This window comes from Pseudonaja textilis, chromosome 2 (genome assembly GCF_049901715.1).
Source record: "Pseudonaja textilis isolate UNSWEBS1 chromosome 2, rPseTex1.2, whole genome shotgun sequence".
Lineage (NCBI taxonomy): Eukaryota > Metazoa > Chordata > Lepidosauria > Squamata > Elapidae > Pseudonaja > Pseudonaja textilis.
Window position 1 is genome coordinate 140927443 of NC_141991.1, and position 20433 is coordinate 140947875.

At 40.8% G+C, this 20433-nt stretch overlaps 1 protein-coding gene across 4 annotated transcripts in view; it reads left to right on the top strand.

The window, feature by feature from the left end:
• OLFM2 (olfactomedin 2) overlaps window positions 1-20433 on the top strand; it is a 259829-nt gene that overhangs the window by 224454 nt on the left and 14942 nt on the right. For all 4 annotated transcript variants that reach the window (XM_087925520.1, XM_026713834.2, XM_026713833.2 and 1 more), the window contains 2 exons: window positions 7417-7636; window positions 17805-17911. In XM_087925520.1, the coding sequence (XP_087781646.1) occupies window positions 7417-7636; window positions 17805-17911 (327 nt within the window). The remainder of the gene's footprint in view (window positions 1-7416; window positions 7637-17804; window positions 17912-20433) is intronic.

Consider the following 20433-nt stretch of genomic DNA (forward strand, 5'->3'; position numbering starts at 1 on the left):
ATCCCATCATCACCCTGCACAGATCAACTCCGTAGCCAAGACCCTCATCTCCAGAACCAAACGTCTAGCTGACAAAGACCACCTGAGAACAGAATTACACACCCTCACTAACGTATTAATTTCCAACGGATTCCAAAGAAACACAATTACCAACCTAACCCTAAGGGAGACACCCCCCAAAAAACTGAGACACAGAACAGGACAATGGTATCGTCCTCCTCCCCTACATCAAACGCACCACAGATAAAATCAGCAAAATTCTCCACAAACAATATCAGAACAGCCTTCGGCACTGACCAAAAAACAGTCAACATCCTAAGAAACCCCAAGGACAAGATCCAGCTAGAAAACCATGGAGTTTATGAAACAATTGCAACAACTGCCCAGCCACATACATTGGACAGACCAACAGGAGAATAAGTGCACGCATCGCAGAACACAAGAACGCAGTCAGAAAGGAAGAAAATACTTCCTCCCTTTTCCAACACCTTAAAGCCACAGGACAGAGCCAGCACACCACACCTCCCCACCAGTATTTATAGAGAGACAGTAGCTCTGATCATATATATGTTTGTTTAAGCGCAATGGTCTCCCTCACAATTAAAAATGCCAATCTTTTTCTCACTTCCCAAAACCATTGTGTCACCAGCCATTTTCCATACAGTTCCCCAGACTCAAACCAAAACAATGGAACTATACAAGTACAGTTGCACACTCCAGCCTTAAACAATATTGGAAGGCAGTGGAATTTTCATTGTCAGCCCGCATCTTTTAGCAGTTGGCATTTTTGCTTACCTCCAGAATTGGCGTATTTGGTTCCAGCATAGTAAGCATAGGAGAGTCAATTTCTTAACTCTAAAAGGTGTTCTGGTATCAAAAAAAGTTACATTTTGCATTATTTGAGCCTCACCTGAATTCCTATAAAAATGGAATTCAATGGGTATTATTCCCAAGGAAAAATGTATAGAGCTTCACTCTTAAGCTGCAATTCAGTCCCTTCCTTCTCAGGGATTTACTTGGAATTCACAGAACTTGAATTCACAAAACTCAGTGTAATTCACTTCTATCATTTCTTGGAGATAAATGTGAACTGTGAATGACTTGTAACTCTTACATTCCTAGAAATCTGAATATAAGATATGTAAGTAATTAGAATAACTGTCCAACCACAAATTGGTCTCGGTCTCATCTGTCTGTCTATCTATCTATCTATCTATCTATCTATCTATCTATCTATCTATCTATCTATCTATCTATCTATCTATCTTATCATCTACCTCCCTATCTCATTTATCAGCTATCATCCCTCCCTCTCTCTTTCTCCCTCCCTCTCTCCCTCCCTCCCCGCACTCCTAACCCATCCATTCATCTACATGGTACTGGTAAGAAGATGGACATATAACATGTAAGTAATTTTCCACTCCAAATTCTTCTCAGATAATAACTGTAGATTTTCTTATGTTCTCCATTTAAGTACTAATTAGTTTTCTCAAGATCAGTATAGTTGACTTCTGTAAAGCAAAATAGGAGATAGATTTATGCATGTAACTATAGCCTTTCCTCATTACTAAATAATAGGGCTACAAGCCTATTCTTCAATCAGCAGAAAGCTGAATTAGCCTTAAATTTACAATCACCATTGTTGATTTCCTATCTGTTGTTCTACTGATTGCAACACAGTTTGAAAAGGACTGTCATGAACAATGTCAATGAATTGTATTATCATTCATTGTTTATTTCTCTCCCCCCCATTGGAGAGCAAACTAATTATAAAAATTATAATGAAATCTATTACATTAATAGTTAATATTAAGGCACCTTATTGGCTTTCCTGGTTTCTTGGGCTGTAAAAGAAAAGGGGGAGATTATACTTGCGAGATTGATAGGTTTGCAGGATAAACCAGATAGGGATCACAACTAGATGAGCTAATTTTATAATTAAGTAAAGTAATTACTTAATTACTTTAAGTAAAGTATAAGTAAAGCTACACTGACATAATCTTGCAAGTCTGAAAGTACAGTGCAATCCTACCACACACACCTCTTATAACAGTCCAAGAAACTAGGGAAGACCTCTTCTGTCCACTATCCAATTGTGGGCTATGCTATATCTGGCCCTTGGCAGCATTTTTTGTCCAGTCTCCCAAGATCTTTCCCACATACTATTATACCTGTGGAATTGATTTCTTTGGTCTGGTCTGGTCTGGTCTGGTCTGGTCTGGTCTATATAGTGGGACTGATAGTACTTGGATCAAACAAATGTTTTGTTTTGGAATTGAACCACCCAAAATTATCTGTTCTGTGGAAAAGTTCCTTGGGAAAATTCATGCACACAATGTTCTGGACATTTCTAATTATGAAAATTGCTGTGCACCTTCATGCCTGAAAAGTTTTGGTAGATAGAGCTCTACAGTTAATATCTAGTAAGTTATTTCTCTCCACCAGCCCTAATTTTAATTAATTTGTAGCTCCGTACAGGAAAGAGGAGTTCTGTGATAAGGTATTTTATTCCTTTCTTGATACTAATGTTCCAGAAGCTGGTGTGTCTTCAGAAAGATTAACTGTATTCGAAAGAAAATAGAGATTGACTTTTAGTCTAGAGCTGGAAATGTGCTTAGGTTGACCCTTAACATAGGCTTCTCAATATCAGAAGAAAATAGCAGGTAGCATTTCTAAATAGCTGCCTTTCAATTTTACATCTTTATTGCCTCTCCGGGGAGCTGATTCTTGCTAGTATTATAAGCAGGATGCCAAATAATCTATAATGTGGTTTCAGAGGCTCCTCTCCATTACACAAAAAAGAAAGAGGTATGATTTGTTATTTCTTGATAAAGACTTATAACCTATAATGGACTGGCTGGCATCCTTACTTTGAACCAGCGGAGGGAGCCTATCTTCACTTTAGTCTCACTTACCATCCTGAACAAGTGAAGAAAATGATTCAACTTTTAGACTATGCTCTTGAGCTGCTTGTAAAAATGAAGTTAGCTGAGCACCATAATAGTTATTAACTTTGAATTGGGAGGCAAATAATGCTTCTGCATGTTTATGAAGCCATATGTATTCTAGGAGCTTGGTGGCCATAGTGAACAATGTATAATAAACCCATTGATCTCCATTAGGGGATGGAAGGAAGGAAAAAAAACATTTATGTGTTTTGGTGAGAAGAAAGCTGAAATAAGTTTAGTTATTAACCCAATTTCACACACACACACACACACACACACACACACATTCTAATTGCTAAAATCCTACTGTAGAGGCATTCACACAGGTTCTAATCTTTTTTCTTCATGGCAATAATTCATTTACTCTACAGAAATAGTATAGGAGGAAATACAGTCTATGCTCAACAAGCGTATGGATAAGTTAAAATGGCTTATGAATCTCATAGAGCCTCATGGCTTAGATAGAGCAGAAAAGCCAAGTTATTCTATTTCAGGATAAAATTTAAGAGGTAGGTTTTCATCATTATCAGATGATGAAGGAGACATTCCAGGTATCTTTTTATGTTGTCAGCAGAATGTCTAACATGCTGACAACATTCCAGACTTAGGGTCATTCCATATCTAAACCAATATTTGTCTGTTTTTTCTATTTTTTCCCTTTGAAATCTAGCTTGCTACCATTATTATACTGGAAACATCCATATCAGTTCTGCAGGTGAAAGAATTGAGTGGTCCTTGGTAGTCTCTGGGCTTGGTAGTTTTCTTGCAGACATTTCGTTACCCAAACTAGGTAACATTATCAGTGCTTGTAAGGAGTGGAGTTTGCTCTCAGTTTATATTCTAGTGTAGCCATGTCAAACTCAAGGCCCGGGGACAGATCTGACCCATGGAGTGCTTAGATCTAGCCCATGGGGCTACCCTGGAAACAGAGAAGGACCAGCTCTCGTGCCTCTACCAGCAAAAACAGAGCTCGGGAGGGCCGCAGATGGCCCTCCTATGCTCCATTTTTGCTGGCAGAGGATTGCAAGAGGCTATCATAACCGAAAGTAGAGCTTGGGAGCTCATTTCGCTGGCAGAGTACTTGTGCCGCCACAGGCACTCCCAACATGAGTGATGTCGAGCTGGCCATGACCACAATCCTGATGCGGCCCTCAATGAAATTGAGTTTGACACCCCTGATCTAATGGCTTCCCCTGTCAACGTTGGTGGGAGTGATCTAGGAGGTTCTTTGTTTGGGCTGTTTACTGTTTGTTTGTCAGTTCCTTGATTAGGATATTATTTACTTCATGATTGTTGGTCTGATATTAATCTTGGAGCTAATCTGTGCTCTTTTGGGTGCTAATTGCTGGTGGGAAGATGGCTTGATCTTTTTGTTTGCTTTTTTGGCTTGTTGATTGTCTCTTTTGAATAGCCTGAAGATATTGTTTATGTCTATATCTCTATTATCTAATTGTCAGAGTACCAGGTTTCTAGAAATTCCCTAGCATTTATGGACTTGGCTTAGCCTAGGATGATCACTGGATGCATTAGAGAAGAGGATCAGTGGGTGCAAAGGGCAATCATATATTTACTTGCTTGGAATTATCTGCAACAAAAGATGATTAATGTTCTCCACAGGTTTAACACTTATACAGACATTACAGTGGTATGAAAATCAGCATAGATTAGGCTTTTTTATCTTGGCTACAAAACTCCAGATAGCCAGGTTGGGACAAAGAGTTTATACTATCTACTAGTGGCCAATCAGAGTTTTAAAGCCCTGATATAGTAGCCTGAGCATAGATTTTAAAAAGTAAATATTGTTGGATGTGTTTAGAATAGATTTAAAAGACACTGTAAAGTGTGTTTGAAAAATTGTGGACTGGCAGTCTGGAAAGTCTCATAGAAAAGTTGTATCTTATTGCCATGTTTTCAACAGATGCTTTGTGTCACTATACTCCTTCCCAGTTGCAGCAGTTTGCTAAATTTCTATTTATAATATCTATCTTTTGGGAGTTAGATGATGCACAATAATGTAATACATGAGTGTGATTGCTTTGAAACAGATGGGCATAAATAAAGTGTGTTTTATTCTACATGATATTTTCCCCTTGGTTTTTCCAGGAAGTAATTCTAATTAAACCAGTAGAATATATATTAAAGGCTTTTGGAGATGGTATTAAAATATGTTACATATTTTTTACTCTTTCTGTAAAATGGGTATGAGGATAGTAAATTTATATAGTCACATTTCCTTTCAGGTCTTCTGCTAATTGAAAGTTCTCATTACAGCAAGTCTCTGTTCCTCCTATTTAGAAGTTCAATTTTATTTTTTAGAATTTTCCAATTTTCCAGCTTCCTAATAATGAATAATGATGAATTATCAGTATGTTTGTATTCTGGGTTGACCTTATTTATTGGTTGTTTTAATTGTATTGTTTCTGTTTATTGGTGCTCCCTGGCTTAGGTTGCAGTTTAAGTTGATGTCATCCATTTTAGAGCCGTCTTTCTTACAGGGAAATAATGAAGTATGCATAAAGACATTCACTACACTGGTTCAAATCAATAATCTTGCTGTAAAATAAGAATACTAATTTTCACAGTGGTATTTCTTTACTAAACATTAGGTACATTAGATAAGAGCGCAACCTAAATTTATCAGTAAGTTTTCATTCTAACATGTGTTTCTATATGATATGTCAGGTCTTTCTTTCTCTTTCTTTCTTTTTCCTGCTCCCCATTTCTCTCTTTCTCTTTCATAATTTTTCTGGAAACTTTGGAAAGAACATGAATCAAGCTGACCTTTGCATGAACATAGGACTACTTCTGAAAATTTATAGTAAATGTCATGCTATTATTGTAAGCTTCATAGGAGAAGTCGAATTGTAAACAAAGTAATGTTGAAGGGAGAAAATGGTTGATTTATACCAATCATAGGAGTGTCTCCAAGAATCTATGCTTTCCCAAGGCATAGCTCTCAAGCCTTGTTTACTGGAGATAGTCCGGCATTGTTTTATTGGCTATCTGGTCCAATTCTGATTTAAAAGTGACTGTAAACTGGGAGAGCTAGCCATACAGTTAGCAGACAAAGAACAGTTTGAATAGGTACACACAATACTTGTTTCCATCCATTGCATTTCCACTGAGTCTGAAATACTGTTTTTCAAATTTGGCTTTTATATGTAGTTCAGCACATGTTAACGTTTGGCAAACCTGCATTCTCTAGTCTTTTCTTTATTGGCAATGCATATATGTTCATTATACTTATATACTTACATAAAGTGAAAGTGAAGCTTAGGGGTAAGGATTTCTTTTGTGTGTGTGTGTGTGTGCTCATGTGCCTATGTACATAGGTGCATATATGCAAACTTGACTGAAAAAAACAGGAATGCGGATATGGATTCCATGAGTAGAATGTCCAACCTTAACCTTAAACTGGGCTATAAAAAACAAAGACAGTCCAAGAATTTTCTTTGACAGCCTTTTCTGTCACTGCTTTCACATTGTGAAGTGTTCTACCCCCTGATATGAAGAAAGTCCCCAATCTCTTGGCCTTCCTGGTTAAATCTTGGCTGTCCGGCTTTGCGTGGAGGGTACAGAGGCCCTCTCAACTGTGGGACTGACTAGTCTCATGAGATACCCTCCCCACACCTTGTAATGACCAAAATTAAATGGCTGTCTTTGGATTTTTACCTTTTGATGTTTAATTCCAGTAGTCTATCATTTTAAATTTTTAAATCGTAATTTAATTTTAATGTTAATTTATATACATTGTTTTATTTATCTGTTATATTTCACTATACACCAGACAGAACTCCTCTTTGAGGGAGATGAGCAGTTTAGAATTAAGTAAGTAATTTAGGATGGAAGGAAGGAAGGAATTCACCTAAAAGGATCTTGAGGTGGAAAAATATCTTATTAAGATAATATTCATAAAATGAACCCAAGATTTAGTAAACATTGCAATGCAACCTTTGGAAGTTCCAAGAACTCTTCACTAAGTAATAAAAAGACCTGACTTCATGAAGAATACTTGGAAAATGCAAAATATATATATTATTTTGCATTCCTTTACTGTTCTTTGAAAAGTATTGGAAGAATAGTTCATTTTGAAGGAAGCCATATTTAGCTGACTGCACTTTCAACTGTCCCGTTCCTGCCAGAAGGGGAAGGAATTATGCATTGTTTCATTGCTTATTTTCTCCTTATTTTCAGTTCATGTAGGATGTATGCTTTGCATCAAAAACTCCAGTCTAGTAAAGAGTGCAAGTTCCCATGGTCAAATCGTAACAAAGTCAGAGATTTTCAAGAAGAGACTGGACTGCCATCTAATCAGAAATGGTGTAGGGTCTCCTGCTTGGGCAGGGAGGAGTGGGGTTGGACTAGATGACCTACAAGATCCCTTCCAACTCTGTTAATTTAAAATGTGACTGTGTTACACTCCTCCTTTTGCTCCCCTTCATTGGATTTTTCTTGTCTCCACTTGCAGGAGCTCAAGGACAAAATGACGGAACTGATGCCTCTTATTCCTGTATTGGATCAGTATAAGTCTGACACTCGCACCATCGTGCAGCTCAAAGAGGAAGTGAGAAACCTTTCAGGCAGCTTGCTTCAGATCCAGGAAGAGATGGGTGCCTATGACTATGAGGAACTCCAACAACGAGTGCTGATTTTGGAAGCTCGGTTGCATGCTTGCATGCAGAAGTTAGGTAAGACATTCTGAGGTCGTTTTTCTCTCCTCTTCGATGAGCTGAGCCACCCTTTGCAGTGCAGCATGCATTCAAGCCTTTTGGGGTTGAATGCACCTGAAAGAAGTCCAGTTCTCCTTCACAAATTGGACATAGATCATGATGGTTAAATGAAAGCCTGTTCATCTCGTGTAAGTCTTGATTGCAAGAAATATAGTCAAGAGTTACAGGTAGCTTACTCTGTTGAAAGAAATATCCTTCTGGGTTCAGTTCCAAGTGGGGAAATAGACACTGGAAACATGGAGGCTGCTTGGAAGGTTTAATGGTGGACAGGACCACATCGCCTGGAGCTCCAGAGTGAAAGGGAAGAGATCGATAAAAAAGGACTGAGGTGCTGAGAGTGCCTAGGTTTTATACCCTCTGTTGGGATTTGAACTTGAGCTTGTATTCTGATTGGTTGTCAGACTCCCATGGGCAACTCTGTAGGCTGTCCTGAGTTCCAGGCTTGGTCTAGCCTTGCTGGATGATTTATGCCCTTAAAAGGGCTTTTGGCAATTGCTGGAGATCTTTCTTATGTAAAGTATTCTGGCCCAGGCCTTAATGGCCCACCCATTAACAAAGGTGGGGGTGAATTTCTGCTTCTGGATTTCTACTCTTTTTAGAGGAAATATTCTGCCTTTTTAATATTTCCTAGGCTATTTCAATTTTCTAGGAGAGGGGTGGGTGCTAACTTCCTACAACTCCACTTTCCTGTCTGCCAAGCATAATTACCTAGTCTGAAGTTCCAGTTTCAAATAGACTTGCCATCTTTTCCTCACGTCAGCTGACCATGGAAATCAATTTTAAGGAGACTAGCTTTACTCCCCTGGAGTGGGAATTAACAACAGTCCAGAACTTTAGCACAATGCTTTAAAACATGATCTAAATAACAACAACCACCGCCATCCAATATTCCTGCCAAAAATGCAAACTATCCCAGGGGATTTGATAATTTTGTCTATTCAGGATGATTCAGGTTATTGATCAGATTTTCAACTGTGTTGATCATATTTTCCCTTGGAGACAGAATACAAAAAGGCAGAATGGAGCTTGAAATGGGGTTAGTAGGATCTGAAGAGGCGGCTGTTCTTTCACAACTGAAATTTTTGTAATAGCTTCCCATCTTTCATGAGCCAATTATCTTGTTTAGAGATTAACCAGGGATCTCCAGACTGAGACTAGGTGATATTTTTCTCATTTTGCCTGTAGCAGACTTGAGATACGAAGTCTGGGTACTGTTATTGTCACTATTTTTATAACTGCCAGTGTGCATGATATTTTGCTAGATAAAATAAAACGGTGTCTTATTATAAGCTCTGAAGATTTTACACATTAGGGCTCTTGTTCTTTTTTTGCCCACAAAAATTGCTTGCCCAAGGATTGTGATGGATGGTTGCCAGTTATCTTGGCGAATAACTGTGCCAACACCATAATCACAACAAGGATATTTTTCAAATGCTTTCTGTATGATATATCTAGGCAATACTCACATAACTGAGTTGTTATTAATACAAATCTGCCTAACCTGTTTGCACAGTTTTATCTGTCATTGGGAAAAAATGTTTTGGACATGTAATTTTTATCAGTAGTGGCAGGCAAAAAGGAACAAAGGCTAACCTGGAAATGGAGTTTTGTTTGGCCTATGTAATTTCTCCCAGCCTTAATTTCACCGAATTTCAGTGAAAGCAAGGTAAAATAACAGAAAGTAGTGTAAGCAGAGAACAAAGGTATGCCCAAGAGTGAAGAAGGCAGGAGGCTCAGGATGAGCACTGTGCTACCTTTATCAGCCTTCCTATAAGTAAAGATAGCATCCAGAGCAGTAGGTTAGTCCTAGAGCACATCTTGTATGTGCAAGAATTTGGTGGCTCAGATCCCAAGAAGATCTGGAAGTGTCCCTGCCTTTCCTGCCTGATGCTCGTACACCTCCCATCATTCCCAGCCAGCAGTCAAGGATCCCTAAAGATGAAGTTCAGAGTAACCAGGGGAGACTGAGCCAGTGGAAATTGGTACAAATAATAATGAGCTAATGAACTGATTTGAATTCACCATAAAGCAATGTCTTGCTTTCTCATTGCATGCAACAGGAAGTTGTTATTCTTACTTCCTTTTAAGATTGTTTCTTGAAGCTTGGATGCTCATAGACAGGAGTTGTTCATATCTCCACATGTTTGTTTTTAAAAGCAAAAGAACCATGCTTCTTTCCTGGTTATACCCCGTTCAGCATGGTTTTTCCATTTAATCTGCTTGCTGTTTGCCCTAACCCTTAAAAGCAAAGGGGGCGGGTCAAAAAAACCACGTAGAATTTGACCATTGAACTTTCATTTGATATTGCATGAAGTAGGAACTCTCCAAAACATAATGATTCTCAAAAAACAGGCAGCTAAGCTTCTGCTGAACATTTATATATGTCTCTGTGGTTCCCTTCAGCCCATGTAGCTGGGCACGTAGACCACAGCCAAGGGAACAAAATGTACCCAAATTTGCAGGGATGCCATAGGCCAAAAGGAGAGTGAAGTAACTGCCTGAGGCAGCAGCAGCTGAAAGCTGAGGGTAGCAATTTGGTGGGGAGGGCCTTCTAAGGTAGACTGTTCTCTAGAGTTGCAGTGCCCTCATTTCCAGAATTGAATAAACATTCATCTGCCAATCTGGTTAGTTTCTACATATCAAATAAAGAGAGGCTATCCGCCTAGTCTTTCTCTGCTGACAGCAACATGTATTGGAAAAGCTTTGGTAGCATTTTGAAAATCTTGCAGGTTATTGAAAGTTTTCTTAATTTCATCAGTAGATCAAGACTTGTAGCTCACTCTGTTCACTAGAGCCTTTTGGCAGAGGTGGGCTGCACTTTCGTTGACAAGGGCTTCGCTGGCCGCGAGTATGTGGGCTCACTTGCTTTGCTCACACGCACTGCTTTGGGGCTGAAACGCAGCTTCAAACAGGCAGCTAATTGACTCAGGCAGCTCCAGTGAGTATAGCAGGGCAGTGCGGAACTCACCTGGGCAGGGGAAAAGTTAGTTATTTAGGGAAAGCATAGCACAAGAGCAGGTGGGCGGGCCCAGCCAGAGTTCACAAATGGGGGATTGCCCAAACCTCGCTGACCATCCAGCAGCCAACCTGCGCCTTTTGGAGAAGTTGCTGACATTTTCCTCATGATGAGCAATGGAATAAAAAGTGGAAAAACAACAACATTCAAATATATTCCAAATATGTAGATCTTTGGTTGTTCGGGTTTTCTCCCGCGTAAGATTCGAAGTATCTAGGCAACGTTTCGATGAAGTCTCATTCATCATCTTCAGGCTTCTGTCTCCAGCTCTGTGCTTCTCAGAGTAATGGAGATTGCAGCTGCTTCCTCCTTTTAACTGCCAGTGGGGGTGGAACTTGATTGGGTGGGGGCTTGGCTGTGTTCTGATTGGGTGGGGGTGTTCTCATTGGTAGGGGGTTTGGCTGTGTTCTGATTGGTTGGGGGTTAGCCGTGTTCTGATTGGTTGAGGCGTGTTCTGTTCAGGAGGGGCTTGGTTGTGCTCAGGTTAGTTTTAGTTGCTGGGGATTTGAGCTGGAGAGTTGTGATCTTGCTGTTTGGCTTCTAGTTCGTGGTCCTGCTGCATCTTCATAGTGGGTGTCAGTTTGCTTCATGTATGGCTCAGAGGGGTTTGAAGTGGGTAGTGATGCAGCTGCAGTGCAGCTTCTGGTCCATGGTCGTTTCTCATTTTCTGAATGGGTGGGAGTCTGTTTTCTACATGGAAGTGTGGTGGTGGCATCTTGTGTGGCTCTCATGGGTGTGGGTCCAGTGTCCTTCTTCATGTTAGGTACTCGTCTGTTCATGAGGGCGGGTTTCCAAATGGCTGGAAGGCGGGAGGTGTCATCTCGTTTGTTCATGCTGTGTGGGCGTTTTTCTATCTCTATGGCTTCTCTGATTATTCTGCTGTTGAAGTGTTCGGTTTGGCGATAGTTCTGGTATTTTTAAAATCAATTTCATGTCCTGTGGCTTTGAGGTGTTGGACCAGGGAAGAGGTCGCTTCTTCTTTTTTGATTGAGTTCTTATGTTCTTCAATGCGTGCACTTATTCTTCTGTTAGTTTGTCCAATGTATGTGTTAGGGCAGGCAGTGCAGGGATTTCGTATACTCCTTGGTTTTCTAATTCGATTTTGTCTTTGGGGTTTCTTAGGATGGTGGATATTTTTTTGTTTGTGCAGAATGCTGTTTTGATGTTGTGTTTTTGGAGGATCTTGCTAATTTTGTCTGTAGTGCCTTTTATATATGGGAGGAGGGCTTTTCCGTTTTCTTGTTCTCTGTCTTGGATTTTGGTAGGGGCTTCTTTTTGGATTAGGTGGGTAATCTTCTTTCTTTGGAATCCATTGGCTGTAAGTACGTTGGTGAGAGTGTGTAGTTCGGTTTTTTGGTGTTGTTCATCGGCTAAGCATTTTGTTCTGAGATGAGTGTCTTGGCTACGGAATTGATCTGTGCTGGGTGGTGGTGTGAGAGAGCATGTAGATAGCGGTTAGTATGTGTTTTCTTCTGGTAGATGGTGTGTCCTAGGGAGCCATCGGATCTTTGTATACCAAGACATCCAGGAAGGAAGTTGATTGTTGGCTTCTGTTTCCATGGTGAATTGTATTTTGGGGTGTAGACTGTTGAGGTATGTGAGGAAGTTGTTCAGTTTTTCTTTCCCGTGTGGCCAGATTATGAAGGTGTCATCTACGTATCTGAGCCAGAGTTTGGGTTTGTGGTCGTATTTTTCTAGAGCTTGTGTTTCAAAGTGTTCCATGTAGAGGTTTGCGATGACAGGTGAGAGGGGTGATCCCATAGGTGCTCCTTCTATTTGTTTGTATTTTTGTCCATTGTAGGTGAAGTAAGTATTGGATAGGCAGTGGTTGGTTAGATCTAGGATGTGCTTGGGGGGTTGTATTTGTTTTGGATGGCTGTCAAGGCTTCTTTTATTGGCACTTGGGTGAAGAGGGATATGACATCGAAGCTTACTAGTAGGTCGCTAGGTTGTAAGTTTTGTTTCTTTATGATCTCGATGAACTGGAATGAGTTTCTTACGTGTGAGTTGATGGATTCTGCATAGGGTTGTAGTTGTTTGGCAAGAAATTTGGCCAGGTTTTGTAGAGGTGAGCCTATGGAGCTGACTATTGGTCTGAGTGGGGTTCCTTCTTTGTGTATTTTGGGAGACCATAAAGCTTGGGGCATCTGGATGATTTTTCTCTGGGTATGATTCCTTGCTGGATTTCTTCACTGATGGGGGAGGCTTTTATTTTGGATTTGGTAGTTTTTCTAGGTAGGTGGTGGGGTCTGTCTTTAGGGGTTTGTATGTGGGGTCTTGGAGTAGGTTGGTTAGCTTGGTTTGGTAGTCAGATGTGTTCATTACCACTGTCGCATTGCCCTTGTCTGCTGGTAGGATTATTATGCTGGTGTCTTCTTTCAGGTTAAGTAGTGCAGTTTGTTCTTCTTTGGATAAGTTGCTTTTGGGTGGTTTGCTAGTGCAGAGGATGTTGGTGATTTCAGTCTGATTTTGTTAGCATCATCAGGGTTGGTTTTGGTCAGGCTGGTTTCAACTCCACATATGATGGTTTCTGTGGGGATGTGTTTGGGAGCGACAGCAAAGTTGAATCCTTTTGAGAGGATCTTGGTTTCAGCTTCAGTGAGGATCTTGTCTGAGATGTTGTGCACTGTTTGTTTCATGTGTGGCTGTGGGGGGAGGAGTTGGTTTCTGGCATTGTTGTAGTTTCCTGAGTTTGTTGGTCTGTGTGTCTGTCTTGAGGAGATGGTCTGTGTTTCGGCTCTCCAGACAGCGAGTTGTTTGGATTTGTCCCAAAGTAGAGGGTGAATCTTGTTGCTGAGTCTGAGGTGGAGTGTGAGGAGATCTTTGTTGATTTGGTCTAGGAGAAACCTTTTTGTGTGAAGTTCATTTCTAATTAGGGCCAGTTCTGTTCTTTTAAGGATGCGTTTGGTGGCTGCTCTGTTGGTGTGGAATTTCAATTGGAAGCTTGTGGGAATTAAATTTTGATCTCGGCAGTTGCATAGGAATGCAAGGTCACATAAAATGGAGGCTCTTTGGACTTCAAGTTTTTCATAAGTCCTGGTCAGATGGTGGGTTTCCCTGCATATCCCTCTTCATATCCCTCTTCACCCAAGTGCCAATAAAAGAAGCCTTGACAGCCATCCAAAACAAATACAACCCCCCCAAGCACATCCTAGATCTAACCAACCACTGCCTATCCAATACTTACTTCACCTACAATGGACAAAAATACAAACAAATAGAAGGAGCACCTATGGGATCACCCCTCTCACCTGTCATCGCAAACCTCTACATGGAACACTTTGAAACACAAGCTCTAGAAAAATACGACCACAAACCCAAACTCTGGCTCAGATACGTAGATGACACCTTCATAATCTGGCCACACGGGAAAGAAAAACTGAACAACTTCCTCACATACCTCAACAGTCTACACCCCAAAATACAATTCACCATGGAAACAGAAGCCAACAATCAACTTCCCTTCCTGGATGTCTTGGTATACAAAAGATCCGATGGCTCCCTAGGACACACCATCTACCAGAAGAAAACACATACTAACCGCTATCTACATGCTCTCTCACACCACCACCCAGCACAGATCAATTCCAGTAGCCAAGACACTCATCTCCAGAACAAAATGCTTAGCGATGAACAACACCAAAAACCGAACTACACACTCTCACCAACGTACTTACAGCCAATGGATTCCAAAGAAAGAAGATTACCCACCTAATCCAAAAAGAAGCCCCTACCAAAATCCAAGACAGAGAACAAGAAAACGGAAAAGCCCTCCTCCCATATATAAAAGGCACTACAGACAAAATTAGCAAGATCCTCCAAAAACACAACATCAAAACAGCATTCTGCACAAACAAAAAAATATCCACCATCCTAAGAAACCCCAAAGACAAAATCGAATTAGAAAACCAAGGAGTATACGAAATCCCCTGCACTGCCTGCCCTAACACATACATTGGACAAACTAACAGAAGAATAAGTGCACGCATTGAAGAACATAAGAACTCAATCAAAAAAAAGAAACGACCTCTTCCCTGGTCCAACACCTCAAAGCCACAGGACATGAAATTGATTTTAAAAATACCAGAACTATCGCCAAAACCGAACACTTCAACAGCAGAATAATCAGAGAAGCCATAGAGATAGAAAAACGCCCACACAGCATGAACAAACGAGATGACACCTCCCGCCTTCCAGCCATTTGGAAACCCGCCCTCATGAACAGACGAGTACCTAACATGAAGAAGGACACTGGACCCACACCCATGAGAGCCACACAAGATGCCACCACCACACTTCCATGTAGAAAACAGACTCCCACCCATTCAGAAAATGAGAAACGACCATGGACCAGAAGCTGCACTGCAGCTGCATCACTACCCACTTCAAACCCCTCTGAGCCATACATGAAGCAAACTGACACCCACTATGAAGATGCAGCAGGACCATGAACTAGAAGCCAAACAGCAAGATCACAACTCTCCAGCTCAAATCCCCCAGCAACTAAAACTAACCTGAGCACAACCAAGCCCCCTCCTGAACAGAACACGCCTCCAACCAATCAGAACACGGCTAACCCCCAACCAATCAGAACACAGCCAAACCCCTACCAATGAGAACACCCCCCACCCAATCAGAACACAGCCAAGCCCCCACCCAATCAAGTTCCACCCCACTGGCAGTTAAAAGGAGGAAGCAGCTGCAATCTCCATTACTCTGAGAAGCACAGAGCTGGAGACAGAAGCCTGAAGATGATGAATGAGACTTCATCGAAATGTTGCCTAGATACTTCGAATCTTACGCTGGAGAAAACCCGAACAACCAAAGATCTACATATAAATACTCCATGAGAACCTCAGAAAACATATATATATATATATATATATATATATATGAATGAAGCTTAATTTAGGCAATGTGGCAGTCACCTGTCTTGAAGCCCACCAAGATCTCTGCCTTACCTGATACTTATGGGAAGCTGACATACTTCAGAACCAAGAGAGCCAGACTCCTCTTGAATTTTTAGAATTCCTTTAAACCTGAACTCCTTTAGGCATTTTTGAAAAGTAAAAAAAGATGAGTAACTGTAGTCCAGTGCTATTATTTTAGAATGTACTGGCATGTCCAGAAAAGAGGCCAATTGGAGTCAAAACAAATATCCTGACTTTATAAGATACAGCAAGAAGCAATATAAGGTTTTGTGGTAAATGGGTCTTTGGGGACACATTGTGTACTTCATGGCAATCCTTTGATGGAGAGCTTCCATAGCAGGCTCTTAAAATGTCACCCCTCCAAAACTTTGCCTCCTTGTAGTTTCATCATGAGTGAAGATCCACCTACTTCCAAAGTTTAAGAATCCTTGCTTGCCTACTGCCAGCAGATTGCATCCTTAGATGGTAGCAAGGAAAACTTTGTTGCCAGGTAACAGATAAAACAGGGTTTTGCAGTCCAGATCTGGTGACCCTATGTTTGCCTAATAGAGAAGGATCATTATATGGCCCACTTTTGTATAATAATTTAAAATGCTTCATAATAGAGTCTGTTCAATCATAGAACATGACTTCCATCCAGGAGCACACTACATCTGAGGAAAAGTAGGGATATATGCAGTGGTGGGATTGGAATGACTTAACATCCAGTTCTCTGGCTGGGTAGGCGTGGCCGGTTGGTCATGTGACTGGGTGAGTGACATCACTCATCACACTCAGCCCTGCCTCCTGGCCACTCACCTCAAAGACAGAGATAGGATTCAGCCAGTTGAAGCTAATCCCACCGCTGATTGGCCCCGCTCCCACCCATTTTTTGCCTCTTTTTGGTCATTCTGGGGGCCTTTTCAGGCCATTTTGGGTCATTTTTGACCTGAAAAATGCCCCCCAAAATGGCCTGAAAACACCCCAAAAAACGGTTCAAAAATGCCCCCCAAAATGGCCAAAAAACCAAGGCCGTTTTTCAGGCCATTTTCAGGATGTTTTTCAGGCTGTTTTCAGGCCATTTTTGGTTAGGGTTAAGGTGATTCCTTAAAGATACTTTAGAATACATGGGAGACCAAACCTAATACATATTTGCAGCTCTTTAAAGCAGCCACATCTTTTCCCAAGATCTTGCAATTGCAGCTTCTTGTGATATGGGGAAAAATGTCTTTGATTTTAAAAGTTGCAGGCCATGCTATCTGGCATGCATCAAATCACTTTTTGGGAACTGTATGCCAAATGCTGCAGAATCTTAACTTTTAATAATTTGTGAGGGATCTCAACATCTTCAGAGTGCACTTTCAGAATTAACTTCATATATCATGTAACAATAATGTTAAATGTCAATAGTGTTAACAGTCTTCTTTTGACAAATACACATGGGAGATATAATTCCTTATTTATATTTTTTAAACCTCATAAATTTGAATTATTCGTAGCAGAGAGTGATTAAAAAGTGCTTGTCTTCCAGGTAAAATTAAAAGAACAGAGGAAATGGTCTATTGAGAAAACAAAGGACAGTGGAATGATTGGGCACGAATTAATGTTTAAGCTATTGAAATTTAAGAATGTTAACAGTTCATCACTTACATATTTTCCTGGGATTATGGATTGTGTTATTGTAGTTTTCTTGTTGTTATTATTTGGCCCTACTGTAAAATAAAAGTCCACATTTTTCTGTTTTTAATGAGGACACAGTGTCTCTAGGGCTAATAAAAGATACAAGATTGATTGGAAAACAAATCTAGCTTCTAGGCCACAGTAGGACATTCCCTGCTTGCATCTAACAAACAGAACAAACATGCCCTAGTAGCATCTCTTTAAGTTGTCATTAAGTTGCCAGCCCACAATGAGACAGGTTTAAATTATCCTTAACTTGCACCAATATTAACGCAGCATTTTCCCATTCTGGCATTTTCTAAGGGCAGCTATGTGAAACCTTTTTGATATTGTCACTCATACCTTGGAGGGAATTCATGTCAGTGTCAGTGACTTGAGAGAAGAGCAATAAAATGGCATATTTCATGTTATTATATTTTTCCATTGACTCAGGAAAGGGTGGTCAGAGGAGAAGAAAGGTTTAATTCAGAGGTGGAGAAAGATTTTTCGTTCTCTGTGTCTCCTCTATTTTGCATTTCAGGTTGTGGAAAACTCACTGGAATAAGCAACCCCATTACTATCCGGGCATCTGGATCCAGATTTGGCTCTTGGATGACAGACACCATGGCTCCAAGTTCTGACAGCCGGGTGAGTGCGTGAGAAGGAAGTCACCTCACATATAGCTGATTTCAAATTTGGGTGATTTCTAGGGAATCAAGGAGCTGGATTAAATGGTTCAGTGCCAGCAGAAAGCTGGCGTTCTCTAGTTCATTTTTTTTTTTCAAATTCAACACAGATGGAATAAAATAGACCAACAACAACAAATCCTTCCCACTTATTTGATTTTGTTAGTGAAATACAACATAATAAGCACAATATGCTCAGCAACAGTGGAAAGCATAAGCTGTGGACAACACCTGCTGCTCAGAATGTTGTTGTTTCTCTCAGTTGCAAATTATGGCATTAGTGCAAAGGAGAGAAAAACAGCAAGGAATAAATATTGGAAGGCCATCTCTGGGGGAACTTGGAACTGGGGAAAGGAAGAGCCCTGTGAGGGTAGCCTCGCTCCTTTACTTGTGAGGAAGGAAACCCATGATTAGCAGATTTGATGCATGATCGTGTAGATGAGGGATGTCAAACTCAATGCCTGCAGGGTGCTTAGATCTGGTCCACAGGGCCAGCCTGGAAATAGCAAAGGATTGGCCCATGGTGCCTCTGGTAGTAAAAATAGAGCACGGGGGTGGGGTGACCGGTTTTGCCTGGCAGGGTGCAGCAGGAGGCCATTCAAGCCAAAAACAGGGTACCCATGGCCCCCCACATCTCATTTTGGCCAGCAGAATGCTGCAGGATGGCCTCCGTCCTGTCTTCTCCCCCCCCGCCCCACCCAGCCAGGCCACAGAGAACAACTACAATGCTGATCCGGCCCTCCAAGAAATTCAGTTTGACACCACTGCTGTAGATCATCTCTCCTTCTCTCCATTTCTCCCAGTAGTTGCTAGTACAGTTTTGGCCCAAGCTACTTTCAAAGGACTGAAGCATGATGCACCCGCTGAACCTTTTTTACTCATTGAAGAGACATAACAATGCTGAGTTTCAGCACTGTAGGCTATAGCATAATTTTCACTGACATGGTCCTTTCTCTTCCCCCTCCCTCCAGTTGTTATGGCAGTGGGCTTGGACTTTTGCCCTGCATATCTCTGGAAGAAGAAAACAGCCACTGTGGAACTTAATTTGGGACAAGGTTTTTGTTGTGAGGAAAAAAAAGGGCTAGTTTTTTACCTCCTTGCCTAGATGCAGAGTAACTTCCATTATCAGGGTCATAAAAGGGGGTGCAGGATCATATCTGCATCATGCTATACTTTTATTTTCATGCCTTTATATAGATATATATATATATATTGCACTCATCACTTTTCTGTAAGAGTCGGCCAGATGTGGACAAGGCTTCAGAGATGATAAAGGAAAGAAAGCTTTTGCTATTGGGTGACAGGGTAAGAAAGGCTAAAAGTATTGGAGGATGGAGAAAGCACAGCTGAGGCTACCACCCACAGAAATCCTCAATTCAAAAGAGTTACAGTATTGGAAGAAACCACTAGGGTACCATGTACCAGAATATATTTCAACCTCATGGCCTTTGCTGAATCTTGGCCATGAGGTTGAAATATACTTTGGATTATAGTTCTGACAATATGCCAGGAAAAATTGGAATAGCAATATTGACTTTAAACTTATTTCTTAACCATTTTGGATAGTTCTCCTACTAATCTGAAAACGCTTCTTATTTCTATTCATGCATGTGTGTGTGTGCGCGCGCGCCCCGACGTGCGTGTCTGTGTATATACACAGAAAAATACAAAAATTCTTTTTTGTCCCAGTAGAAGTACACAATTCCTGTGGTCAGCATCTTTCACAGTTTAATTTATATTGGTTTTGCAGTTTGCCTTAATTGATGTGCTATGAGAAACAACTAGCCTTGAAAGTGGCTACTCTCGCCCCTGGAAAGTTCAATCAAAATTCTTATTGTAGGCAATAATTGGAGAAGGGATAACAGAAAAAATGGATTGGAAAATCATCTTTGTGATGACAAGACTGAATAAAGGGAAAGAGGCACCTTGTTTTCAAGTCGTGTCCATCAGCAGCTGATTTGTTGCTTAACAGTTTTTAATTGAGAAGGCTATAAAAAAGGGGGGCTTATTTCATGCTTGTGGGATGAACTTGGAGGAGAGAGAGAGAGCAGGATAGAGAGATGGGAAGTGGAGGGGGGAGCAGAGAATTGAAATAGATTGAGCAAAGAAAGAAATAAAAGAAATGAAAAGGGCATCTTCAAGTGACAGATTCAGTCATCTTTACAAATAGGTTCAGATCTTCCCATCAGGTAAAAGAGAGAGAGGGAGGGAAGGAGAGAAAGGAGGCCTGGAAAGTGAGAGGGTAGTCCCCTTGACTTATACATCCAAAGTCCAATAAATTATACTCCAAGAGATGCAGCCCTCTGAACCCACCCAAAAAAGCTTTATCTCCATAATGTAAAAATGGGATAAGCAAGCTTTTGACGGACCTGTTGCTTCATTAATTAATATGGGTGGAGACCATGGAAATTTGATGCCAGATGGCTGAGGATGCCTCAGACGTTTAAGCAGGGTGAGAGTTTTCAGATTTTTCTGATTGGACAG